Consider the following 23,283-nt stretch of genomic DNA (forward strand, 5'->3'; position numbering starts at 1 on the left):
GCAACAAAACACTCGGAACTACCTCACAGTGAGCCTGAATCTCGGTTCAACTTGTTAGGCCTTGATCTAACCTCATACTACCTCACGGTGAGCCTGAATCTCGGTTCAACTTGTTAGGCCTTGATCTAACCTCATACTACCTCACGGTGAGCCTGAATCTCGGTTCTACTCGTTAGGCCTTGATCTAACCTCATACTACCTCACGGTGAGCCTGAATCTCGGTTCTACTCGTTAGGCCTTGATCTAACCTCATACTACCTCACGGTGAGCCTGAATCTCGGTTCAACTCGTTAGGCCTTGATCTAACCTCATACTACCTCACGGTGAGCCTGAGACTAGGCTCGACTCGTTAGGCCTTGCTCTAGCCTCGTACTACCGCACGCTGAGCCTGAGACTAGGCTCGACTCGTTAGGCCTTGCGCTAGCTTCGTACAACCACACGGTGAGCCTGAGACTAGGCTCGACCCGTTAGGCCTTGCTCTAGCCTCGTACTACCGCACGCTGAGCCTGAGACTAGGCTCGACTCGTTAGGCCTTGCGCTAGCTTCGTACAACCACACGGTGAGCCTGAGACTAGGCTCGACTCGTTAGGCTTTGGGCTAGCCTCGTACTACCGCACGCTGAGCTTGAGACTAGGTTCGACTCGTTAGGCCTTGGGCTAGCCTCGTACTACCGCACGCTGAGCCTGAGACTAGGCTCGACTCGTTAGGCCTTGGGCTAGCCTCGTACTACCGCACGCTGAGCCTGAGACTAGGCTCGACTCGTTAGGCCTTGGGCTAGCCTCGTACTACCGCACGGTGAGCCTGAGACTAGGCTCGACTCGTTAGGCTTTGGGCTAGCCTCATACTACCGCACGGTGAGCCTGAGACTAGGCTCGACTCGTTAGGCCTTGGGCTAGCCTCGTACTACCGCACGGTGAGCCTGAGACTAGGCTCGACTCGTTAGGCTTTGGGCTAGCCTCGTACTACCGCACGGTGAGCCTGAGACTAGGCTCGACTCGTTAGGCTTTGGGCTAGCCTCGTACTACCGCACGCTGAGCCTGAGACTAGGCTCGACTCGTTAGGCCTTGGGCTAGCCTCGTACTACCGCACGGTGAGCCTGAGACTAGGCTCGACTCATAAGCGTTGCTCAAGCATCATATTACCGTAGTAAGCCTGAGACTCAGGGCTTGCCCTAGCATCGTCTGCTCCTGGCAAACAAGCAAAAAGCAAACAAAAACAACAAAGATGTCTTGCATGGAAAAGAACGGTGATTACAAAGGGGTGATGGTCTCGCATGTCGCTGACTGGATGATGCCAGCCGAGTTCTGGTGTAACAGTGGCAGACCTTAGGCACCACACTTGGTGACTCTGCGGGGGAGGAGAGATTGGAGTGGGAGTCACAGTGTCCCTGGTTCTACTCACTAGATTCTTTCTACAGAATCTGTCACTGGTTCTCTCGTTTTTTTTTTTCCTCAATTGCACCGATTTTGTCAACTGATCAGCACCAAATCAGTTTATTTTTGAAAACATGCATTTAATCTCCTCTAAGATTTGACAACCAGTCGGCTGTTAAAAACAGCAGTGGAGTATATCCCAAGGCACTGGGGAGAAAGTGGGGAACCTCATGGTCACGCTGTCACCAGTCACCTGCCGTTCTGGACGGGCGCCACCCACCTGCTTTCTCCGTTATTGCACCACGGTTTAAACATATTTAGAGAATAAAACACGTAATTCTGAGCCCCCTTCCCGACCAGCTTCAGAAAAAAGTTATTAAAAATATTTAAAAAAAGCAAAATGATATTCACATACATGCCAGTAAGTTGTCCACAAATTATGCAGTTCTAGCTCCCTGGAGTTATACAAAGGCACATATATATATATATATATATATATATATAATATATAATCTATTGAAATAAATATATGTGATTTTCTAGGATGATCTAGCACTGTTCCCCTTCCTCTGTACCATGTAAGGTCACTGTAGCCCTGTAGATGCTGCAGGCTGGCAGTGTTTGGGATTAAATGGCCCCTCCAATTGTTCAGGTCAAGTTAGAAGGCGTGAACCCCCCGAGGTGTGTATGTGGTGGGGGGGGGGGCAGCATTCCCAGGTGGACACAGTGAACTCCAGCGTGTTGCACTAGTGTGTTTTCCCGCCCCAGACCTGAGGCAGCAGTGTGTCAGCTTTGGTGGGTGTTAATGTAGCCATTTCAGGTTCATTAGTCTGTTATCCAGCAACGAAAAAAGGTCTATTTGTGAATTTATATCAAACAGAAAAGGTGATACGAATCTCGATTAGAGTCACACCGACGTAACATACTGTGCTCATACATGTAACATACATATCTGTGTCCTGGAAAAAAAAACACACAAACACACTCAGATGATAATAGAAGAGTCTTGGCACTGCGCTAGATCCGATTTGACCTCCGTCCAAAAATAAAAACAAAAGTTTAAATAGTTCATTAAACTTGAAATGAAAGCCTTACTTAAGAGGTCCTTTGTTTGTTTTTTTGAGGTACTGTTAGCTAGACAGAATCTTTCTGTTGGCAATACGGACGAGGTTCTGCACTCATCTTGCAAAGCCGTCGAATTTAAAGGTTTGGCTTTTGTTCTGACAAAGCTCCACTTCCCAATGCAGGCTGAAGCAGACAGATTAAGAAATTCCGTTGACAGAGACCGAGTAACGTCACATAACCGATAACCATTCCTTAAAAATAGTTTTTTTGTTTTTTTTTTTTGTTTTTTTTTTTTTTAAAAAAAAAGATTAAAAAGTCTTTCCCAAAAACTCGGCGTGGAGTTCCGGGAGGCAGCCATTGGCCTTAACGCTGTGGCCTTAACGCTGTCCCCTGCCGCAAGCTCTTCAGGCTGGGGGAGCTGCCTGGTCGAAGCCCTCGTGTACCACCCCCTCGTTAGTTCATGAACTGGGTGTAGCCTTCAGCACCCGTCACTATGACGTCCATCCAGATACGCATGGCTTCTGCGGAGGGGGCCACCATGTAGTAGAGCCGGTCGTGGGTCTTCACACAGAAGGTCAGCGTGGGGTTAGGGCTCTGGGGGGGGGGGAGAGAGATACAAATATTCCATTTTCACAGCAGAATGAATGTGGCCTTTGTTAACCTCAGGCACCACCTCCCATCCCCTCCCACCACCACCCACACCACGGTCCCCAGCACTGGCAGCGGGAGTCCAGCAAGACATCATGCAGGGTTACCATGGCGTTACTTCAGCGGTTACTAAGGAGCGTTCACACGGCAACAGGCAACAGCCATCTATGCAGGCCTGTAAACAGCACTCTGTTTCCCTAGCAGGATGACGACGACAACAACACCGTCAGTCTGTCAAACTGTCACCCGTGCTGGGCACAGCCACCCTTGTCAGCGGCCCAAAAAAGAACATTGTGGTCATTATCGTGTGGTTATGTTAGGATTTCCGAAGACGGGTGTTAGGTCGCCAGGCAACATCGGAATGTTCGCGATCACAACAAGCAGAAACCCGAAACATGTGACAGGGCCTCCACACAGCCAATCATTAAGAGGCCCCCGGTTTGGTGACTCGGGACCCACCTCTCTGCGAAACTGGGGGGGCAGCAGCTCTGAAAGGTGCTGGAGGGGGGGAGGGATCAGAGGGTCAGGTTCTGGGGACGGTAGGGCATACCGGGGGCACGCACTCAGTCACACACACCGGGCTCTCCCACACGTGGTCACCATGCTATACATATATCAGGTCTGATTTGCACTCCTGCCGGTGTCACGCACACACGCGCATTCACACGCACACACGCGCATTCACACGCACACACGCGCATTCACACGCACACCCACAAGGGGGAGTCATACATACACTGGCCAGACTCAGGTTGAAAAATCCCTTCTGCAAAGCCGGCCAGTCAAAGGAGGGAGGGGTAGGAGAATGAGGAGGTCAAAGGAATGAGTGAAAGAAGGAAAGGGAGGGAGGGAAGGTGAGAAAAAGAAAACAACTCAATGGATGTATGGAGAGCCAGGAAGGTTTAAATTAACACGGGAAAAAAAAAGAAAGAGACGCATGTATTGCAAGGGTAACATTTTTACAGACGCAGGAAAAGGAAACAGGGCAGCGATTTCAGCGGCCGCAGTAAACAGTGCAGTGCAGACGCAGGACGACGGGGCACCTTTACCTTGGTAGCACTTCGCAGGTGATCGTAGTACACTTCCTCTATGGCTTGGAAGTAGATGACCCCCTTCAGCTTGGTTTCGTGTTTGTCTGAGGAGGAAGACAAAGGGGCAGGGAGAGAGCTAAGCAGAGCCGTCGTCCCTGGGACAGGCGTGGGCCGCCGGCTGCAACCCTGACAGCCGGCTGCTTTACCACTTATTTAAATCGGTAACTGACAACCGCCCACCCGAGCAGGCGCTCTGCTTTGGGAAAATCCCACTTCACACCCACAACGGTGTCAAGGCGACGGCAGGGAAGCTCTCGCTGATCTGTGGCGCCTGACGACAAGAAGTGGCTCCGCCTCCCTTGGACTGGAAGGGAGGGGTTGCTTTGTTACCGTATTTCATGTCTGCGCGGCGTAAACACACCGAAAAGCTGCCATACAGTAGGACCCCGGTACTGCATGATAGGGGTGTGTGGCACACGATTTCCCTCTTCTGGGGATGCAGACTGGGAAGGAGTTACAGCTGGTTTCATCATCATCATCATCCTCATCCTCATCATACGGACACGGGCGGCTCCTTCATCCAGATGAGCCAAGTACGAACCGTAAAGTTACGCTGGGTCATGCTGCCTGTCGGCTGGCCCCGCCCACTGCCTGCTTCCCATAATCCTCCCTGCAGGGGCGTAGCTACAGGTGGGTAGGAGGTGAGCAGTGCCCACCCAGACTGATCATCTTCCCAACCATCAGCCACATCACTGACAGTCAATGGACAGTCAGTCAATCGCACAAATGCGATATGGCAGTGACTTTTAAATTATCTGTGGTTTGGCCTCTAGGACCCAAGATTCATTTATATAGGTTAATTCTAGGATTATCTCGAACCTAAATTTGGGTTGCAACTCACTGATTTAGATACCAATCATGTAAGGGACTGAAGCTACACCCACCTACGTAATAGGAGAAGGTCCGCTTGAGGCGATCGAAGACGAACCAGCGCTTCTTCCACGACTTGATCTTGCCTCCCATCTTGACCAGGTAGCCCTTGCACATTTTCTCAGTGACGATCACATGGTAGCAGGTGTCTATGTTGTGGCCGGATGATTCCACGTGGGCCCGCAGGTCGAACTCCTCCTTCCGGATCGGCAGGTAGCGCGTCATGGGCCGGGCCTGCGGGAAGGTTCAAATGCGGCCTGAGATTGCAAGGCTGCCGTCGGCATGGAAACCAACTAACGTGATTGAAGAGTTCCACAGTCGCCGTGGTCACCAGAATGGGTTACTGCAGCAGGCCCTTTCAGTTGGGGCTGACTCTACCCTTTCAGGGACCATAGGCAAAGCTTTGCTTGGGGGGCCAAGAAAAACCGACGATTATTACATATTCTCTACAGCACAGGTAATTCAGGGCCCCTAGGCAGCTGCTCCTCTGTCTGTAGCCAGAACCGACCCTGTCTTTGGGTTAGAAATCTGTAGTGTGTTTTTTCCCCGCTCTCACATGCTATCAGCCGTGTCTCCTTAAGCATCTCTGCTTCAGAATTCTAACTGATGCATTTATCCGCACTCATGACTTGTCCGATGCTACTGTCCAGTCGGCGCAGATGAACAGACAAAACGGACACCAGACGTAACATCAACAAATGCAAATAACAGGTACGCATACTGATGTCTTCTGTCTAAAAAAACTAAAGAAAACGCGCAATGAGGCTCTATGTGCCTTTCCACCAAAACGACAGAAGAGAAAATGAAAATTAAAAAGTTATAAGCAGTCAAAGAAAACGTTTAAAAGTCTTTTCTGGTGGCCATGTCATGTTATTGGGAGGTTGCTACGAACACTGGGGTGAATTTAGGAGAGATTTTGATGGTCAGACTAACACACTTTTACAGACATAACGTAGTTTTTCACCAACGTGAAGGCAGGTTAAGCTGGCAGGTCTGTTTGAATGAGTCCTACCAGAAGATAAGGGGAACGGGGGCTGGGGGTTTGGTCTCACCTGAGAGAACTGCTTCTCCCTCATCTTGACCTCCTTCTCCACCAGCTGCTGCCTCTGCTCTGCCTCTTCTTGCAGCCGATGCTCCGCCTCCTCCCGCCTCCTGCGTTCCTCCTCCAGCATCTGTCGACGGGCTTGGGATTCCCTTTCCTGGGGGGGGGAGATACAGGTAGGAATCAGCACCAGCTAACACTCATGGAAAGACCCCCCCCCCCCCACGAAGGAAAACATTACGTCAGACATTTATATTACGGTTAATTGCGGCGTTAGAAGATTCTAAGCTTCCTCACCAGCATATGAAGTAAGACAAAACCTGTGATCGTTAATCGCCACCAGTTCTACCTTCCTCAGCACTAAGAAAGATTCCAGTTAGAGGCATTAAGGCAACTGGAGTTTGTGTCATCAGAGCAGCCAGTGTAGGAGTCACTGACTCACCCGACTCTCTAACAGCCTGGCTTTCTCCAGCTGCGCCTCCTTCAGCATCTTCTCCATCTCCTCGATCTTCAGGGCGTCCATCCCACTGGTGCTGCGGCCGGCAGATGAAGGCAGAGGTCAGTAAACTCCGAAAGCACAATGGGTCACGTAATGTTGTTTTTCTGGTGACATGCAGTGCAACGGCACACAAAGTGTGACGGCGTAGCAGGGGCAACAGCGGCCCCTAGTGTTCGCTCAGGAACCTGCGCTGACCGCCACATTTCTCTGTCCTGCTCACCCTGTATCCATTTCAATGTTTTCATTGGACTGATGCCAATATCATAATGGAACCATAAAACGACTCCCTAGATTAATTTTAAGATGAAATACTGTGCATATTATAATTTGCATAGATGCACTGCTATAATAATCCAACATTCAAATCATTACGTTTTAGTTATTTAGCAGATGCTTTTACCCAACGCGATGTGCATTTTTTGTGGAAGCGGGGGTCAGCCAGTCCCTGGTGCAACTGAGGGTAAATGGCCTCACAGAGGGGCCCAATGGTGAATTTACTTTGCTGCCCCGGGGATTTGAACCAACAACCTTCTGATCACCACCTCAGTGTTCTTAACCACGGAGCCACGCATTGACCCCTAATTCTGGGCAAGGTTGCTGGAGGGGACCTGAAGCCTATCCCAGACAAGGAAGGGCATAAGTAAGGGGTACACCTTGTACCGGGGCACCAGTCCATCATAGGACACATACCCTCGCTCATTATGGACGATTAACTTCATGTCTTTGTACGGGAGAAAACTGGAGTAACCCGTGGAAAGTTGTGCGACACTAGCAAAGTGAGCGAGCTCCAAAATCGCAGTGAGGAGGCAGGATTTAACAGCCGTACCCACTGAGCCAATGTGCCATCCTGCTACTCAGAACAGCTCTTTTTAAAAAGAAAAGCCTGGGGGTTTGAAGCCAATTCACCCTCTATCATTTCTGCAACCAGATAGGAGAGAAAAATGAAAAGACCGCAGTCTTTTATCAGAAGTAAGGGAAAACACACATATCACCCTTGTGAACAGCTTAACAGATACTATCACAGCGTCAGACGGCCGCTGCTCCTGTCTCTAACCTGGACATGTTGTCAGGAGAACAGGCAGAGTTGCCCGTGGAGACGCTGGTGTCCATGCTGTCAGAACTTTCCAGACTGACGGTGTCGTAGGCGCGCTCTCCAGCTGGGGGCGGCTGGTGATGCAGGATGGAGTGGTGCATCATGGGAGGCATGGGCGAGACCAGGGGCACGTTCAGCTGGGTCTGGGAGCCGTGCAGCGCCTCCCACTGATACTGCGCCTCCGCCGCCGCCTTCTGCTTCAGCTCCGCCAGACGCCGGCGCTGCTCCTCGATCACCTGGTGGCCTGCAGCGTTCGTGGGAGTCAGACGAAGGGCTTCTTACCTCCACCGGGGGGGAGGGGGGCGGGAGGGAACAGTCGTGCATCATGCGTGAGCACATGGGCCCATGATCGCCCCCTGGTGGCCCGAGCGTGGAAACGATCTTGGTGGGAAAAGTCAAAACGGAGCGCCAAGCTTCGGCCGCATTTGTACCGACACGCTGCGTGGGCATGCCCACCATCACAAACGCATGCTGGGGAGGGTGGACAGGGCTGCAGCTTGCAATAATCACACTAGACCAGCTGTGGGAGTGGTGAGGGGGGGGCTGTCGGGGACGGGAAAGCATAGCCATCCGAACAAAGTCGGTATCAGAGTGGAGACACAACATCGAAGCTGTAGCATGCGTGTGGTCCACAGACGTCAACCAGTGCCCCAAGGACCGACATGGGCCAGCCACCTTTCAGTGTAGCCGTGTCCCACGCATACATGCATCATGTATGTGCAGGAGTCCCGGCTACAGAGAGCCACAGTCACACACATCAAGGATGTGCACCAAGAATCGGAGTCTACTTTTTGGTCGTCTTTGGTCTTCTCGTCTACGTGTGGCTACAAGCTCATCGCCTATCCTTCTGCAAGGATACGCCTCCCACCAGAGAGGACCCACACGATAGCATGCTGCGTCTGCTTTCCGTTTAAGGAGAAGGCAGAGTCCCAACTGGAACACAGAGGCTACGAGCTGAACGGCGAGGCAGGCCCCGCTGCCCCGAGCTCGGGGGGGTTCTACCTGTGAGGCCGACGCTGGGGGGCCGGGGCTCAACCAGGGGGGGCAGGGACACTGATAGATGAATGGGCAATGCGGTGGTAGGAGAGACATGGAGACATGGAGACAGAGAACACTGTAGTTACGATGGATGGATCGAGAGCTACTGGGCTGGGTGGGGGGCTGCACGGGTAAAATGGAGGTGGGGGGCCCTGAGGTCGTCAAAGAACCAACTTCCGAACCCTCGTGCCGTCAGGATCGATGACGTAGGGTCATATCCTCCCATTGCCTGCTTGACGGTTGAAATGCATTAGGCCCTTTGTGGAATACGGGCGAGGTCACCACAAGGGGGCGTCTTACCTTTCTGCTGCAGGGCCAGCTGCCTCTTGGTCTCGATGTCCTGCAGAGTGGCAGCCAGGTTTCGGGGGAGGCTTCCTGTGTTGCTGGGGAGGGTCATGGGGCTCTGCGAGAGGGTCGGGCGAGAGCCATTTAGCCATGAGGATGGAAAAGGCTGAAGTGGGGTGACCCAACCACGTAGGCACCTTCACAGAACTTTCATTTGTTCGCTGCCATACAAAGTGTGGAATACTATTTACTTCTGTGCTGTAACTATGCAGTTCCGTTCTATACTATGGAATCCCTGACATTCTTTGCACTTTGGGATTATCCATCCATCCATCCATCCATCCATCCATCCATCCATCCATCCATCCATCCATCGAAGTTTCATCGATTTCTATAGAATTTTTATACAGATCTCAGCCATTCGCTGTGGCAACTGTCATGTGACACACCTTGGCTACCGTGCTACGCCCAAGTGTTGCAGCGCCATACAGTGGCGGTGATCCGGTGCTGGCTTTGGCCCGCGGTCCTGCTGAGCTGCTGTCACTCTCCAGTTTGGAGCGGTACACCTGAGGATGAAGGGAAATCACATCAGCCACGGAGTCTCCCTTAACGAGACCTCGTACATCAGGGCAAACCCTTCAGTCATCTGTCAGAGGCAAACCAAGCGAGGGACCTTCAGCTTCTCCGTGCGCAGCTGTGCTCACACTTCATACCGCAGCTCTGCTGCTCGAAGGACAACGAGAGACGGTACAGTTCAACCACTCATACCAATGTGCCCGGTCAGCGTCACGAAACCAGTGGAGGTTAAGAAAGACAGGAAAAGAGGAACCTGGAGCAGCGTCCGGGAATTTACCTGCGCTGGCCTGCGTGACGAGAGAGATTTAGCTGGGAGGGGGGGGGGGCACGGCTGGCCGCTCGCGAGAGGGATGGCCTCCCCGGCAGCCATGACCTCCTGGTACCACCGCTCCAAATCCAGAGCGGCCATTTGAGGCCTGCCCCAGTCAGGCTGACAGGAGCAATCCGGGAAGGAACGGAAGCAGAGAGAGTAGAGAACCAGGAAGAATGGTGCGAGACGGCAGCGGAGGAGGAGGAGGAGGAGGAAGAGAGAGAAACAAAGAGTCAATAAGAAAATATTTGAAATGTGAGTTTGAGAACCAACGGATCACAGAGCAGCCCGATACTCCCTGTCGAAATGCACAGATTCTACCCCTTCAATGCATAGCGAGGAAACAAGGCAGCATTCTTAATGCAGAGACCCCAGCAATAGTTTCTGCTTTGCGCTAATTCTGAACCATGCAAAATGAAAGGACTTCGTTCCCAATGCTGCAGTTTCACAGCACGTGAATCCTGAAATGCTGACAGGACTAACAATCTTTCTACTCCGGCCAGGTTTGCAGCCACTCTTGACACCAGTTCTTCAGTGAATTCCAAAGAACCTTTGTGAGGACTTCAACCAAGAAGGATAAAGATCAAGAAACAAGTCATTTCTGCCCGTCGAAGGGCGAAAAGCTCTGATCTTGACTAAATCTTGCTCTTGACTGATCTTTTCGATGCGAGGAAGTAAATGTACGCAGATGTGGGAGACTACTGCAACATGGCCATCGGTCAAGCACACTCAGAGTAAACTGAATGATCATTATATTAATGGGATTTATATTGCTAGTGAGTTAGTATCCAGCACATATCAGTAACAAGTTGAGTTTTCATGAGAATATGGTTTCCGATACTCGGTACACAGGCTCAGATATAACGGCGGGTGGAATCTGAACGGTAATATCGGGAACATCCAGTGTCTTCCATCACAGCAGTAGACAGGGAGGAGTCAAAGGTCAATGTGCAGTGAACTTTATAGATACCAGAGCTGTCAGACTGAACTGCCATTTTAGGCCGATGGAGTTGAAATCTGAGGCAGCGGGCCACCATCGTATGGGCCGGATGAGGGAAAAGGACGGAATGGAGGGTGGGGACACACCTCGGTAGAGAGAGAGAGGGAGGAGCCACGGGGAGTTGTGTAGCAGGAGAAGGCGGGCTCTGCAACTACGGAGTGGAATGATTGGACGGGAGAGGTGGGGGAGGGGTCGACCTTCGGCATCCCGAAGATCTGGTTTACTTGGCTGAGAGTGATGTAATCCTTTCCACAAGCACAAGCAGAGCGAGGGGGGTATTGGGAGGCAAAAAAGGCGCAAGAACAGGAAGAAAAGAAAAGAAACGGATGGACATACAGAGGAGAGAGAGAAATAGAATTAGCCTCCGCAGTTTAAGGCCTGGTATATCACGCTAACATTTTATGATAAAGAAAATGCTATGGTCAAGATGCCGATAGTTATATACTCTACTGCAATTTGACAAATTGCCCTAATACATTTCAGAGTGAACAAGAAGTCAAATATTACAGAGAGACAAAAGCAGCTAGTATTATATACAGAGACACTGGCTGTGCATATTAATGAAATTTAATTTTATTTTAAAATACAGTGCAAAATACACCAGACACATGGGAGACTATGACAGTCCACTTAAAATGCAGTCCACTGAATCTAAAATCCCCTGAAAGGTATAACTTGGAGAGACGCCTATGGAATAAACACACACTGAGCTATTATAAATAAAGACCAAATAAGGTTGGGACATTCCTCCGCTGGCCTGAGGCTAGCAGTGCGGCCCAGAGCAAAACCACCACAGCTACATGACACGCAAATAATGTTTGCTGCACGTCCGATTCCCTCGTGCTTTACAGCCTACAAATGCAGTTTAGTAGCAAGAGGACTGGATGTAGGAGAATCAACGCAAGGCAGAGCTGAGGTCAGTGACGTAGCTGCGATTCTCAGACATGCTGGCAAGTAAGAGACACGGAGACGGAGGGAGGGAGAGAGAAAGCGGAGTGGTACCTCGCAGGAGGCGGCCGGACCTACGGCAAGCGAGAGGCAGTGCGGAGCGGGGGTAGCGGCAGCTGGGGGGTTGAGGTTTCCGCTCCCATACATCTTATAGACGTCAGAGAGCTTCAGGTACTCCTGAGAGCGCCAGGCCCACAGCAGAGGCGTGTGGGACGAAAGGGCGGTCAGTATAATCATGGATTCTCACACTCATACACACAAATGCACCCAAGATATGCCACCACTGCTTTTCCATTTGTTCACCAAGCTTCTGTTGAGGATGCATTTAGAAGGAGGGAGTAAAAGGGCCACCAGCTCTCAAAAGCAGCCTGAAAATGTTGCCAGGATGCCGGGTGCTGCAGCCCAGATGCACAACAGAGACGCACAGCGAGCAAAGGGGACAGGTGTGTATACAGGCAGATACTAAACCAGGGTGAGGAAGGGAAGGGAGGGGGGCAAAAAAAAGCACAGGGACGTTCTCAGAGCAAGGCTCTCCATGCAGACCCTGAACGGCAGGCAGAATGCTTCAGGAACTCAGAAAAGCAGACTCACATTCTTTCAGAAAGTAAACAAGTGTGGAAAAACAAACAAACAAACAAACAGCGGGCAAAGTCAAGCCGAATGCAAACGAGCGTGGGAGGAGCGTGCACGAGACACTGCGGCCAGTGACGGCGTTCGACAGAAGCGTGGGCTTCGTGCGTGATGGAGAGTAGGACAGGGACGCGGACGAGAAACCCACACAGAGACTGTGCCAAGCTCAGGAAAATGATGGGGAGGGCAGGGGGAGGGATTGTAAGGCTGCATGCAGGACCGGCCAGATTACCTCATGGGGTCGGATGGGATATATCTGAGAGGACGAGGCATTTAAGTAGGAGCCGGCGGGTTCGCGGAGGGAATTCTGGGAATAAGCGTCCTCGATTGCATCCGATTCGCTGATGTGGAGAACTTCCTGTTCAAAGTTTTTGAACATCAACAGCTACCCAGGATGACACGTGTCCAACGTGACGTAAACTAGAACATTCCGGAACATTCCCATGACCAGTACAGCCTGATGCTCATTCACGAAACACCTTTCTGGCCACCTGAATGGCAAGCTTTCTCACTGCCAGACCACTAAAACATTCTAATCTGTCGAAGCAGATGAAAATCGCTTACATAGCATGAGGATTAAAGCTTAAATAAGCAATTTTTATTTACAATTTGTTACTGAGCTGTTAATACTTGTTACATTATATTAGGCGATTAGAGTTTCTCTGTCGCTATTTTTCTAGACCTTGATTGTCTGACGTCACCGCAGCCACAAACGCGCAGATGCAGACATGGCGATGCAGGCAGAGACAGCAAATGGATAGATGGTCCCACGCGACGACAAATAACGAAAAGTCGACATTAAATCTCTCGCTGGCTGCGTTCATAATCGCTTCATGAAACAGACACAGTGTGCTAGAGTTGTGAGAATTTTTAACAGCGGATTCAACACACTATTTAGCGCAATAAAAAGCACCCAGACTGCACTGCAAATCGCAGTGCACGGGCGATTCACTGCAGTGCTCTGTGTATAACCACAATGCAATGCGACAGTGCTGTCTGTTGCCGGTGCACCACTTGTTATGCAAATCAGACGCCGCAGCACAGTAACATTTCACACAAAATATAAGCACTTTTTTATTATTTAAAAAAAAAAACTGTAAAAATGAGCCGAAACGGCAGATCTCTGCCAAGACCGAAAATGACTTCTCGGTTTATAACAATAAATATTGTGAGGCTCAGAGAATTAGACTGCTGTCCCTGTAAGCAGAAGGTCACCAGTTCAAATCCCAGGGCCACCCGAGTGATGTCACCGTTGGGGCCTGATCAAGGCCCTTAATGACCCTGCTTTCAATTGTACATCATTTCGAATGAAAATATCCGCTCAATTGAATGTAATTCTAACTTTATATAAATGTATAGCCTTACACATCCATAGTCACGTTCTCTTCTTCCTTTTGTTCCGTTTCCTATATATTTTGTGTATTTAGCTATTTGCAAATGTCAGTCTAAGGTCGTGGGGATGCCAGCACAGAGCATTGTGGAATGTTGTGTCTGAAACCAGGTTCTTCATTGGCTAATTCCCTACAGTCCAAACTGCATAGGCATTTGTCTATAAGGAATAGCAGTGAGAGAATCAGTGAACCATTTCAAACACAGCCTCTCTTTCTGTCACACACACACACACACACACACACACACACAGCACCGTGGTGAAAGGAAATGGGGACAAGACATATTCAATTAATTGATCACAATTAAACATTTAAATAAAATGTTGTTTTTATTGCCCAGCTCTTGCTATCTTTCCGCACTGCTTCATTTTTTTGTGAGCAAATGCAGTGCGGCGTATGGCCAGCAGGGGGCAGAGTGACAGGACCGCCTCACCTCCTTCATTGTAGTGCTGTTCTTGGGGAGGCTCCTTCCTCCATTCAGGCTGAGGTATCTCTTCTCCAGGGCAGACAGCTTCTCCCTCTCCTGTAAACGCAGCGGCACACGGACATCAAAAACACGGTAAGGGTCTCCTCTCCCTAGTGTCACGGGGCGCGATCTGGGAAAGCTTTCTTCTGGAAACGTCGAGTGAGCTTCAGACGCGTCACGGTGGACCACAAAAAGAAACACGAGAAATGAGGGACAGGACAGATTACGCTACGTGCTGTTGGAGGTAGAGCAAACCTAGAGTTATGTTTTTTAAAGCGAAGAACGATCTTCTCGGACTTTTACTCTGCTACAAAAGTAATTCCCGAAAACATTACGGCGTACTTAAAGCACTAAGGCTCTGCTTGGCTCCCCCCTGCCCTTGCCGGGGACACCTGCCTTGTGGAGCATCTGCACGGCCAGGTTCCTCTCCTTGGCCAGCCGCTCGCACTCCTGGGCTGCCTGTAAACCCAGCTGGTTGGCCTGGTTCTCCAGAGCTGCCACCTTCTCCTGGAATCCAGCGACACGAAGGGTCCGTTTACGGCAATGGGTAGGATAAATAAAATTCTCGGCCAGCAGCCTGAGCATGAGCCTGCCGGAACTCCTAAATATCTTGTAAGACGTCTTGTAAATCTTATCCGCTCACCTGCTGGTCACCAGGGGCAGAAGTCATTAATATCATCGTTTAACTGAAAAACATGAAATTGCACCGCAATAACTGTGACAGAGGGGGGCGCTGCTGCGCTCACCCTTGTGGGACCTTCTTGAGACGTCTAAACTGCCTTCCTGTCTGTCTGAATGCATGTGGTCCACTCCATTACATTAAAGGGAAGCACGTCATAACATAGCAGCTGGGCATTTGTTGGAAACACAGCCCAGCCACACTCCTACCTAGCTGACTGCCTGACAGCACGTTTGTAATGTGCTATTTGCCTCACTTCACTTTGGACTAAAGAATCTGCTAAATAAATAAATGTAAATGTAACACTTTATACTGGTAAGTTCAGTGTCTCCTAACCCAGTCCTCAGGGCATCCTAGACAGTCCACATTTTTGTTCCCTCCCTGCTGCCAACACACCCATAGCAAATATTCCATGTTCTTGATTGGCTAGGAGCTGGGCAAACTCAAAAATGTGGACTGTCTGCGATTCCCCCGAGGACTGGGTTGGGAAACACTGGATTAGCTGGTACCTACAGCAATTATTAAGTATAGCTACATCATACATCTCCAAGGAGACGTTCCGCTTGCCCTACTCAAAGGTACAAGAGCAGCACCCTTCTGAAGATCTGAACCGGTAGCCTTCAGCAAATGGGAACCTGTCAGTTTAGCCTCGACACTTTAAGCCCCGATGCTCCCTTTCCACCTTTCCCAGTGCCAGACCTCTGGAAATTCCCACCCCCCAGTAGCTATGTCCATTTCTCATTTGTAATGGGAGCTCTGGCAGCCCTGAGAGTGTTCAGTCGGTGGCCCCCGCCCCCCCCCCCCCCCACCTTCCGCTTGGCCAGGCTGCTGTGGTACTCTGCTCGCTCCTGCAGGAGCTGCTGGCTGACCGTCTCCCTCTCTTCTTCTAGGCTGCTCTCCCTCTCCAGCTGCTGGAACTCCAGGTCCTCGAAGCGCTTGGTCGCCGCCTCCAGGGTCTCCACCTCCTGAGAGGGTTTGTGGGTAATGAGGAGGGCGAGGGGGCACAGAAGTCACCTAACAGACAGGCTCATCAAGGATCCCTTAGTGACCGCAGCAGACAATCACATTTTACCAGTCTTACGCTAAAAACAAACTCAAATCATCACTGGACTTCCATCCAATGGCTTAAAACAAAAACTGTATCTAATATATCCCCCCAACAGCCTAAAGAAGAGCCCTCCCTCACCCTTATGGCCTGGACAGCGTTCACATCCTTTCTCTGGCACTACCCCAAACCTCTGAAGAACTTTAGCGTCGGGCAAACAAGTCACATGACAGGAAGCAGGACTTTGAGACTGAACAGACCTTCCACCGTAAATAAAGACCATCCCCTGGAGACCAAATAAGTCAATTAACGGCTCTGGAGCAATTTCAGTAAATAGTTTTCAAACTAGCAATTAAATAAAAAAAATACCTAATAAATGAGAATCTGCATGAATCATACGCACTACGGATTTGAAAATGGATGGAAGTTTCAAGGGAATATACCTCTGGGAGAGGAAAGAATTGGAGCGTTACTGACAGCAGATTCCTCGGCTACTCGCAGACCTATTCGTCTCATCTCGTGACGGCATGTTTACACAGTCCGCAGTCTCACTGGCACGTACCAGGGTTCCAAATAAATGACCAAAATGAGAATAAATTTCACGCCGATAGCGAGCCGTGAGAAGTGTTCCGGAGCCACCCGAACCAGCACCGCCCTCCGTTCTGAGCCGTTAATCACGGAATCCATTCCATGTCCACCGAAGGTCACGGTGTGGGGGGACAGCGGCAGAGAGACTCTGCCGTTAGGTGTGGTTAGTGATTAGGTTGAGTTAGTGACACACTGTTATGATTAAGAGCTGAAACACGCAGCGAGAAGCAGGACAGGAAACACGAAGACGGCAACGGTGCCCAGAGAGAAGATGCCTCCGTCAGAGCAGGACCAACTCCGCGCACGACCGTCCCGGCTCATCGTGGGTACCCACCTGTTTGTCCAGAAAGCGAGCTGAGGTCTCGGTGTGGGAGGGGCCACTGGGCAAGGGGGGCATCTACTCTTATTAAACAACTAAAGGGCTGTTATGTAAATCGCTGATTAAATGGCCGCTTGCTAAAGCTGGGGGGGTTTGCTCTGGGGACGGTGGTGGACAGGTGGATGAGGAAAGGGGCTTCAGGCTTTCTGTGACCCGCAGTGTCAGGAATGGATTGCTCCAGTCTGGGAATCTGGAGTGTAATTATTGTTCTATGCCGCTGGTCCAAACCATAGGAGAATGGGCATGGGGGGGGTTTGCTGCTACGCACTGAGTGGTTCTGGTTTTGGTTGACTTTGACATGAAGAGAGGGAGAGCAGGTTGGACTGGGAGTACTGCTGGTGGGGGGTGGGGTGGAGGTGGGTGGGGGCAGACTGACCCTTCGGAACTGCTCCTGTAACTGTTCCCTCAGTGATTCGGGGCAGTTATGCAGCTGGCTCTTCAGCTCACTGTACCCGTCCTGGAGCCTCTCCAGTGCCTCCCTCTCCACGTCAACTTTTGCCCTCGCCTAGAGAGAGCACAGGCCGCCCGGGCAGGGAGAGAAACGAGGGAGATAAAGAGAGAGAGATAGAGAGAGCGGGGAGGAGAGGGTGAGAGAGAGAGAGAGAGAGAGCAGAATAGAGGGAGAGGAGAAAAAACACACTGCTCAAATCCACGCCATGCAAAAGCTTTTGGAGGTTAAAGGTCACGTCTGTGGGGAAGCCAGACAGGAAGGGCGGGGCAGGCCAAGGCCAATGGGGGCGGGGCAGGCCGACAAGGTCGGACGGTTTTTGGGATCAGCTACAGTGACACGCTTGCTTACGTCACTGGATGATGACCTCTAACAAAAAGACTCATTAAGATGTTTGAATTTCTTCCAATTTGCAGCAATTGCTTTTTTTTTTGCAATTACACAAGAGTTTAAAGTCCAGCACAGGCTTTGATGTTTGTTCTTATCTAACAGGCCTAACTAAATATTGCTCCAGTTAAAAGTTCTTCTCCATACAATGAAAATGTTTCTTTAAACAAAACACTCCAGAGTGTTTCGGCCAATAGGTCGCAGTCTCGTTATGACATCACTCTGTTCCGCATGACAAGCTGTTCTGAAAGTCCGACACGGGGGGGGGGCTTGTGTTGCCGACTTATTTTGTCCTCTCTTTAGCAGAATTAAGGAGGACGGGCCACGTAAACGTTAGTGTGCGATGCGTGGACACGTGGGCTCAGCGTTAACGTCCGTTTGCACTTACGAGCGCATGCCCCTTCAACCCAGCTGCATCACAGCCAAGCCTTCAGCCCCCCCTCCCATTGTCCTGTCCCCCCAAAAACAGAAAACTGGTATTTTCGTTTCAAGGGTATTACTGCAGGAATTTCATAATCGTTCAAATTTCTGCTCGTTAAAAATATGCACTCATGTTCAGCGATAATATTCCAAAAGGGTTACAAGCTGAAGATGTATTTTCATCGTTTTATTTTCCAGTCTTAAATAATGTTCTGATCCAAACAAATTGGAAGTATGCAAATTTTTGTAAGCTAGCAGCACACCAATGAGTACAGCACTGCAACAGCTGACTGGGCAGCTTTGGTTGAAAGCCATCAGAGGACATTTCATCATCAAAATCTTGGAAACTGGAGAGTACTATTTATTCCCTACAGTTTATTTACAGTGGGGGGGGGGGCGTGTTTTCACAGCCAATTTGACGACGGGGATTCCAGTCACACCGTTTCATCAATAATCCGTTTTGCTTTCTGCAATCAGACCTTCCTCTGGGCTATGTTGCTTTTTGAGGGGGGGGGGGGGGGGGGAGTTGGGACTGCATGACTGGGTGATGCTCCTGCCACTCGCCTCTCACTGGCTCCCCCTCAGTTTGTGGGGCAGTACTGCACTTTGCAGATTAGGCTTTCAGTTTAATCACGGAGTGTGAGTTAGGAGGTAAGAGTGTCAGCCAAGGTAGAAAACATGCACACACACACACACACACACGCGCAGAGTCGTGTACACCAAGGACCTGCTGTAAGCTGCCCAAATTTCACACAAATCATGTTTGGCTTTGTTTCTACACTGTCGGCTTCTGTTCTCTGCAGCACCAGAAACACTAAAACACACTAAAATTTAAGACATACAAATATGGCCTCAACAAGGGCATTATTAGAGCCCAGTGCAACGTTACAAATAGTGGGGTTCTCACACACAAAATCGAGGTACACTTCTTAAGTGTGAGCCAAGACGCGAGTGTGTGTAGCGTACACAGTATACAGCTTCATCTCTCCCCAAGCACAAAGCACACAGATTACTATTACTGCTGTCCTGGGGCTCCATCACTTCCTTGGGGTCAACAGTTGCTATGGGACTAAGTGGTGTTGAAGCCATTAACTTAGCCAGTCATGCTTTGCCTTAGGTGAAGAGATAATGATCATATTGGGTGTTTCTCCTGTGAAAGCAATGTACTGTTCCCTGCCATATTGTGTCTCGTGAATCCATGATGACATCATCCCCAGAATGATGATGTCATCTCTTGAATAATGACATCACGCCCTAGAGTCAATGCAGATGTTCATTCAGCTAGAGCAGGGGTAGGGAACCTGATCCATGGAGAGCCGGTGCGGGTTTTTGGGATGACCTCTCAGTCAGCCAATAATAAAGCAGCGATTCTCAACTCCAGTCCTTGGAATCCACTGTTATTGGCTGATTGAGAGGCCAACCCAAAAACCTGCACCCACACCGGCTCCCCATGGATCAGGTTCCCTACTCCTGAGCTAGAGCATCGTCCCTTTGTGACAGATAGGGTAACCCTGTATCTACTGTGGTTGGCATATTATTGAGGTTGTGAGTTTGAGTCCCACATCAGACCAAAACTTGTTACACACAGGCTGCAGGAGGAGACCCTCGGGGCCATCAGTGGAGGCGTTAAAGGGGTTAATAGTGGCAGGTTAGTAGAGCCAAGCTACGAGGAAGCCCTGGGTCAGACACAGGAGACCACATAGGAGACAGAAGCTGTGAGTAGGAATGGAGGCAGAGGGCATTGTGGGAAAACTGAAAAACCTATCCCAACCCTCGGCCCTAATACAAGTCAATCCTCTGACCTTCCAGGCAAACTACTGGGCTGTTACCAGTTGTGGGCTTTCACGTCCCCTCATCACCACTTACCTCATGTTGGGAGGACAAACCAGAACATGCGGTAAAAGCGGCCTAGCGGGGTGTCGAGATCCTACAGAGACCTGGCACAAGGAAGCAATGTTGCCGGGTTCTGCAAGGATGCTAAGATATGGTCTTTGTCTAAACTGGGCCTTGGGTAGGAAGGGGGGGAGGAATCCAACAGGGGGCATACCTTGTAGGAATGTCAAAGCCTAAAAGCTCGTATTCCATCTCAAGAAGATCCCTCAAAGAAAAGGGTCAACTTAGCAAGGTCATGGGAGGCAACGAGAGGTTGAAAAGATCCCAAACATCGCTCCTCTTACACAGCAACTCAAGCTTACAAGTTAAAGGTATAACCATTAAACATTAATCTTACACCAACTGGTGGCCTGGCAGATAACTGCTGGGAAATTAAACAGCAGTCTATTTATGAAAAAGCATAACAAAGACGATTTTAAACTCTTTAAACTCATTTCTTTTGTTTTAGAGGGCTCTGCTGCTAAGAGGCAGGTATGTTTAGTGCTACGGTGACACCACCATCTTCAGAAGATCTGGAGTGGGAGGTGTTAGCGTGTGATGCAGAGGCTCTTGTGCACAAGATAACATGTGACAGTGAAGCTTGGCGTGCATCCGTGTGCGTGTGTGAGGGACAACCGGCCGGAGCTTCCAGGTCCCACCTTGTCCTTCTCCCTCTGGACGGCACCTTCCATCTCGCTGAGCTTGCGCTGCAGCTGGGCGATGATCTCCGCCTCGGTCTCCATCTGCTCCAGCTCAGCCTGCCGCTCGCCCTGCAGCAGCGCCCGCTCCATCTCCGCCTGGGCACATCGCCAGTCAGGGCTGAACGCCACCCAATCTCAGGCCCGAGTGTGGGCCTTACCGACATACCAGCTACTACTGACCCGGCAAAGCCAAAAAAATATTAGGATACACAATTTACTGAAGAGCAAATGTCCAAAAACGTACTAACTCCATGGGATATGTCTTTAGAGAAAAATTCTGGGGCAAATTTAACGGAAGGTCGTCTTTGGATTACACGAGTACTGAATGAGTTTTGGTTCCCAGTACAGTAACACATTACGATGAAGAAGCCTGACTTTAGGTCTCTGGTGGTTTGAAAATTTGCTTTTCTATTACTTCACATAAACATCCCAAAATGTGCTTCATAAAGCCGTAAGATGTAATGTAAAAAAAGTTAACATGGCTGCTGCTGACTACCTTATACGACAGGGAACACTGCAATCAGCTACACAGGAAGTGACATGGATCTGCTTCCTGTCTGGTAGCACACTGAGCATTCCCAGTCCTCCTGGTCTCCCCCATCTCCCATTGGCTTCACCTCATGCCTGGACTCCTGCAGCTGTTGCTCCAGCTCAGTAACTCGTGTCTTCAGCTCGTCGACTCGTGCCAGGACTCGGACGCGCTCCTCCTCCATGCAGGCCAACTCCTGCCGGCCGGCACTGCCCAGTACTGGTGAGTCCTCATGCTACATGAGGGACGAAGGTAAGTCATCAGTGGCAACCTGACCCAGGATCAGCGGACATGCTACGTATCTCTCCCTGGGCCCCCACCTCATGATGGGTGCTCTCAGTGCTGCTGCACTCCTCCTTCAGGTTCTCCTCGTCACTTTCCCTGGGCCTCGGTGGGGCCCGGAGAGGCGCCGCGCCAACCATCTCCATGGAGGGTCTCCCGACACCCCCTGACTCGCCGGGGAAGCCCAGTCGCCCCGCCCCGTCCATGCTGGGTCCATCACTCTTGTTGTACTCAGCGCAGAGGTTCAGGATGGTCTCCAGCCGCTGCCGCTCCTGCAGATATGGAAGGGGTAGAGGGGAAGACTTCAGAGTCAATGAGAGTCAGGAGAGACCTCCTCACTGTTGCAGAATGTGACCGGTAATTAGGCCTCCCAAAGCTTTTGTTGACTTTACACCCTCATAAAGCCGCATCCTGTCTCACTGGATGACCATGATGACCTCAATGACTCGTACACACAGCTGAGTTAGATTTGAAGTCTCACAGGCCGACTGGCGAGAAACCCTTCTTCCCACGTTGTTGCATGTAGAACAACTCACTGTGTCTGTGTTAGTTGGAGTCCAGCTGAAATCGACCAGGTTATAGTGGAGCTCTTTTGGCTGGTAATGCCTTCAGCATAAGCCACATCCTTCAGCACTGCCCCCATTCCATCATCAATTGCAAACCACACACAGTGAGGGGGACCGACAGCTGCCGCCCTGGGCCCACCCTAAATAAGCCAGAGCCCCCCCCCCCCCCCCCCAACCTCCACTGACCTCCCCATACCCCCTGCCCATCCCCAGACTGTGTGACTCCACCTGGAGCCAGTTGTGGCCTGGCTAGCCTGCGATCACCTGGCATCAACACAAGGTGGCGCCTGAAGACTTATAATTTCCACCCATTTATTCAGCTCTATTTTACGGGGGACACCAACTCAACTGTACCACCACACACGCCTCCGAGACCTTCACCTATCGACATTCTAACTATGCATCTGCATCTTTAGCCCCAAACTCTCTGTATCCCACACACAAACACCTGCAACTTGGAGACACAAACACAATTTTGTTCAACTACAATATTGGTCAATTTCAATTTCCATTAGGACAAGGAATCAAAATAAACCTTGAAAAATATAGTTTGATGCGTACTGAAATACCATAATCAGTGGGAGAACCCTGCAGCGGAAATGAAAGCGAGGTATCCACTCATCACTACCATCTTTGGCCACAAAATAAAACATTTTAACTTATTAAATCTAACCTGGGCCACTTTTTAATGTTTCCAGTCACAGTTCCTCAGAAACTTGTGATTCGCTGACAAGCAAACAAGCCAAAACCAATAGCAACAAGCGGCAGGGACGCTCATTCCGATTGGACAGGACCGCAGGGTGCAGACTGCGGCGCAAATGCAACTGCCCTCTGCCAGACTCACCCTCATGGCTGTGTACAGCGACCACGGGTCTAGGAAGAGCAGACATCCACACGGAGCTCCTGAGGTCGTCGCCTCGTTCTGTGACTCGCTGACAGAGGCGTGAGACAGATGAACAAACAAGGCCCCTCCCACCTGGCACTAACCCAACCACCGAACACCATCCTCCATCCCAAACACCGCCTTGACGCTCCTACGCAAACACTGTCCAAGATGTGGGT

At 50.4% G+C, this 23,283-nt stretch overlaps 1 protein-coding gene across 10 annotated transcripts in view; it reads right to left on the reverse strand.

The window, feature by feature from the left end:
* Positions 1-897: 897 nt before the first annotated feature.
* The window catches only part of LOC125712851 (pleckstrin homology-like domain family B member 1), a 75,874-nt gene continuing 53,488 nt past the window's right edge, over positions 898-23,283 (reverse strand). For 6 of the 10 annotated variants that reach the window (XM_048983349.1, XM_048983352.1, XM_048983348.1 and 3 more), the window contains 22 exons: positions 21,694-21,927; positions 21,462-21,608; positions 20,803-20,940; positions 17,393-17,521; positions 15,814-15,969; positions 14,722-14,832; positions 14,293-14,382; positions 12,701-12,826; positions 11,893-12,015; positions 10,977-11,135; positions 9,858-10,010; positions 9,454-9,570; positions 9,020-9,122; positions 8,684-8,734; positions 7,643-7,925; positions 6,532-6,622; positions 6,100-6,246; positions 5,062-5,281; positions 4,136-4,221; positions 3,823-3,852; positions 3,546-3,584; positions 898-3,032 (listed from right to left, as the gene is read on the reverse strand). In XM_048983349.1, coding sequence (XP_048839306.1) covers positions 2,892-3,032; positions 3,546-3,584; positions 3,823-3,852; positions 4,136-4,221; positions 5,062-5,281; positions 6,100-6,246; positions 6,532-6,622; positions 7,643-7,925; positions 8,684-8,734; positions 9,020-9,122; positions 9,454-9,570; positions 9,858-10,010; positions 10,977-11,135; positions 11,893-12,015; positions 12,701-12,826; positions 14,293-14,382; positions 14,722-14,832; positions 15,814-15,969; positions 17,393-17,521; positions 20,803-20,940; positions 21,462-21,608; positions 21,694-21,927 — 2,874 coding nt within the window. In that variant the 3' untranslated portion in view covers positions 898-2,891. The remainder of the gene's footprint in view (positions 3,033-3,545; positions 3,585-3,822; positions 3,853-4,135; positions 4,222-5,061; positions 5,282-6,099; positions 6,247-6,531; positions 6,623-7,642; positions 7,926-8,683; positions 8,735-9,019; positions 9,123-9,453; positions 9,571-9,857; positions 10,011-10,976; positions 11,136-11,892; positions 12,016-12,700; positions 12,827-14,292; positions 14,383-14,721; positions 14,833-15,813; positions 15,970-17,392; positions 17,522-20,802; positions 20,941-21,461; positions 21,609-21,693; positions 21,928-23,283) is intronic. The other 4 variants (XM_048983351.1, XM_048983354.1, XM_048983355.1 and 1 more) reach the window with 4 other exon arrangements.

The sequence above is a fragment of the Brienomyrus brachyistius genome, chromosome 18 (genome assembly GCF_023856365.1).
Source record: "Brienomyrus brachyistius isolate T26 chromosome 18, BBRACH_0.4, whole genome shotgun sequence".
Taxonomy (NCBI): Eukaryota; Metazoa; Chordata; class Actinopteri; order Osteoglossiformes; family Mormyridae; genus Brienomyrus; species Brienomyrus brachyistius.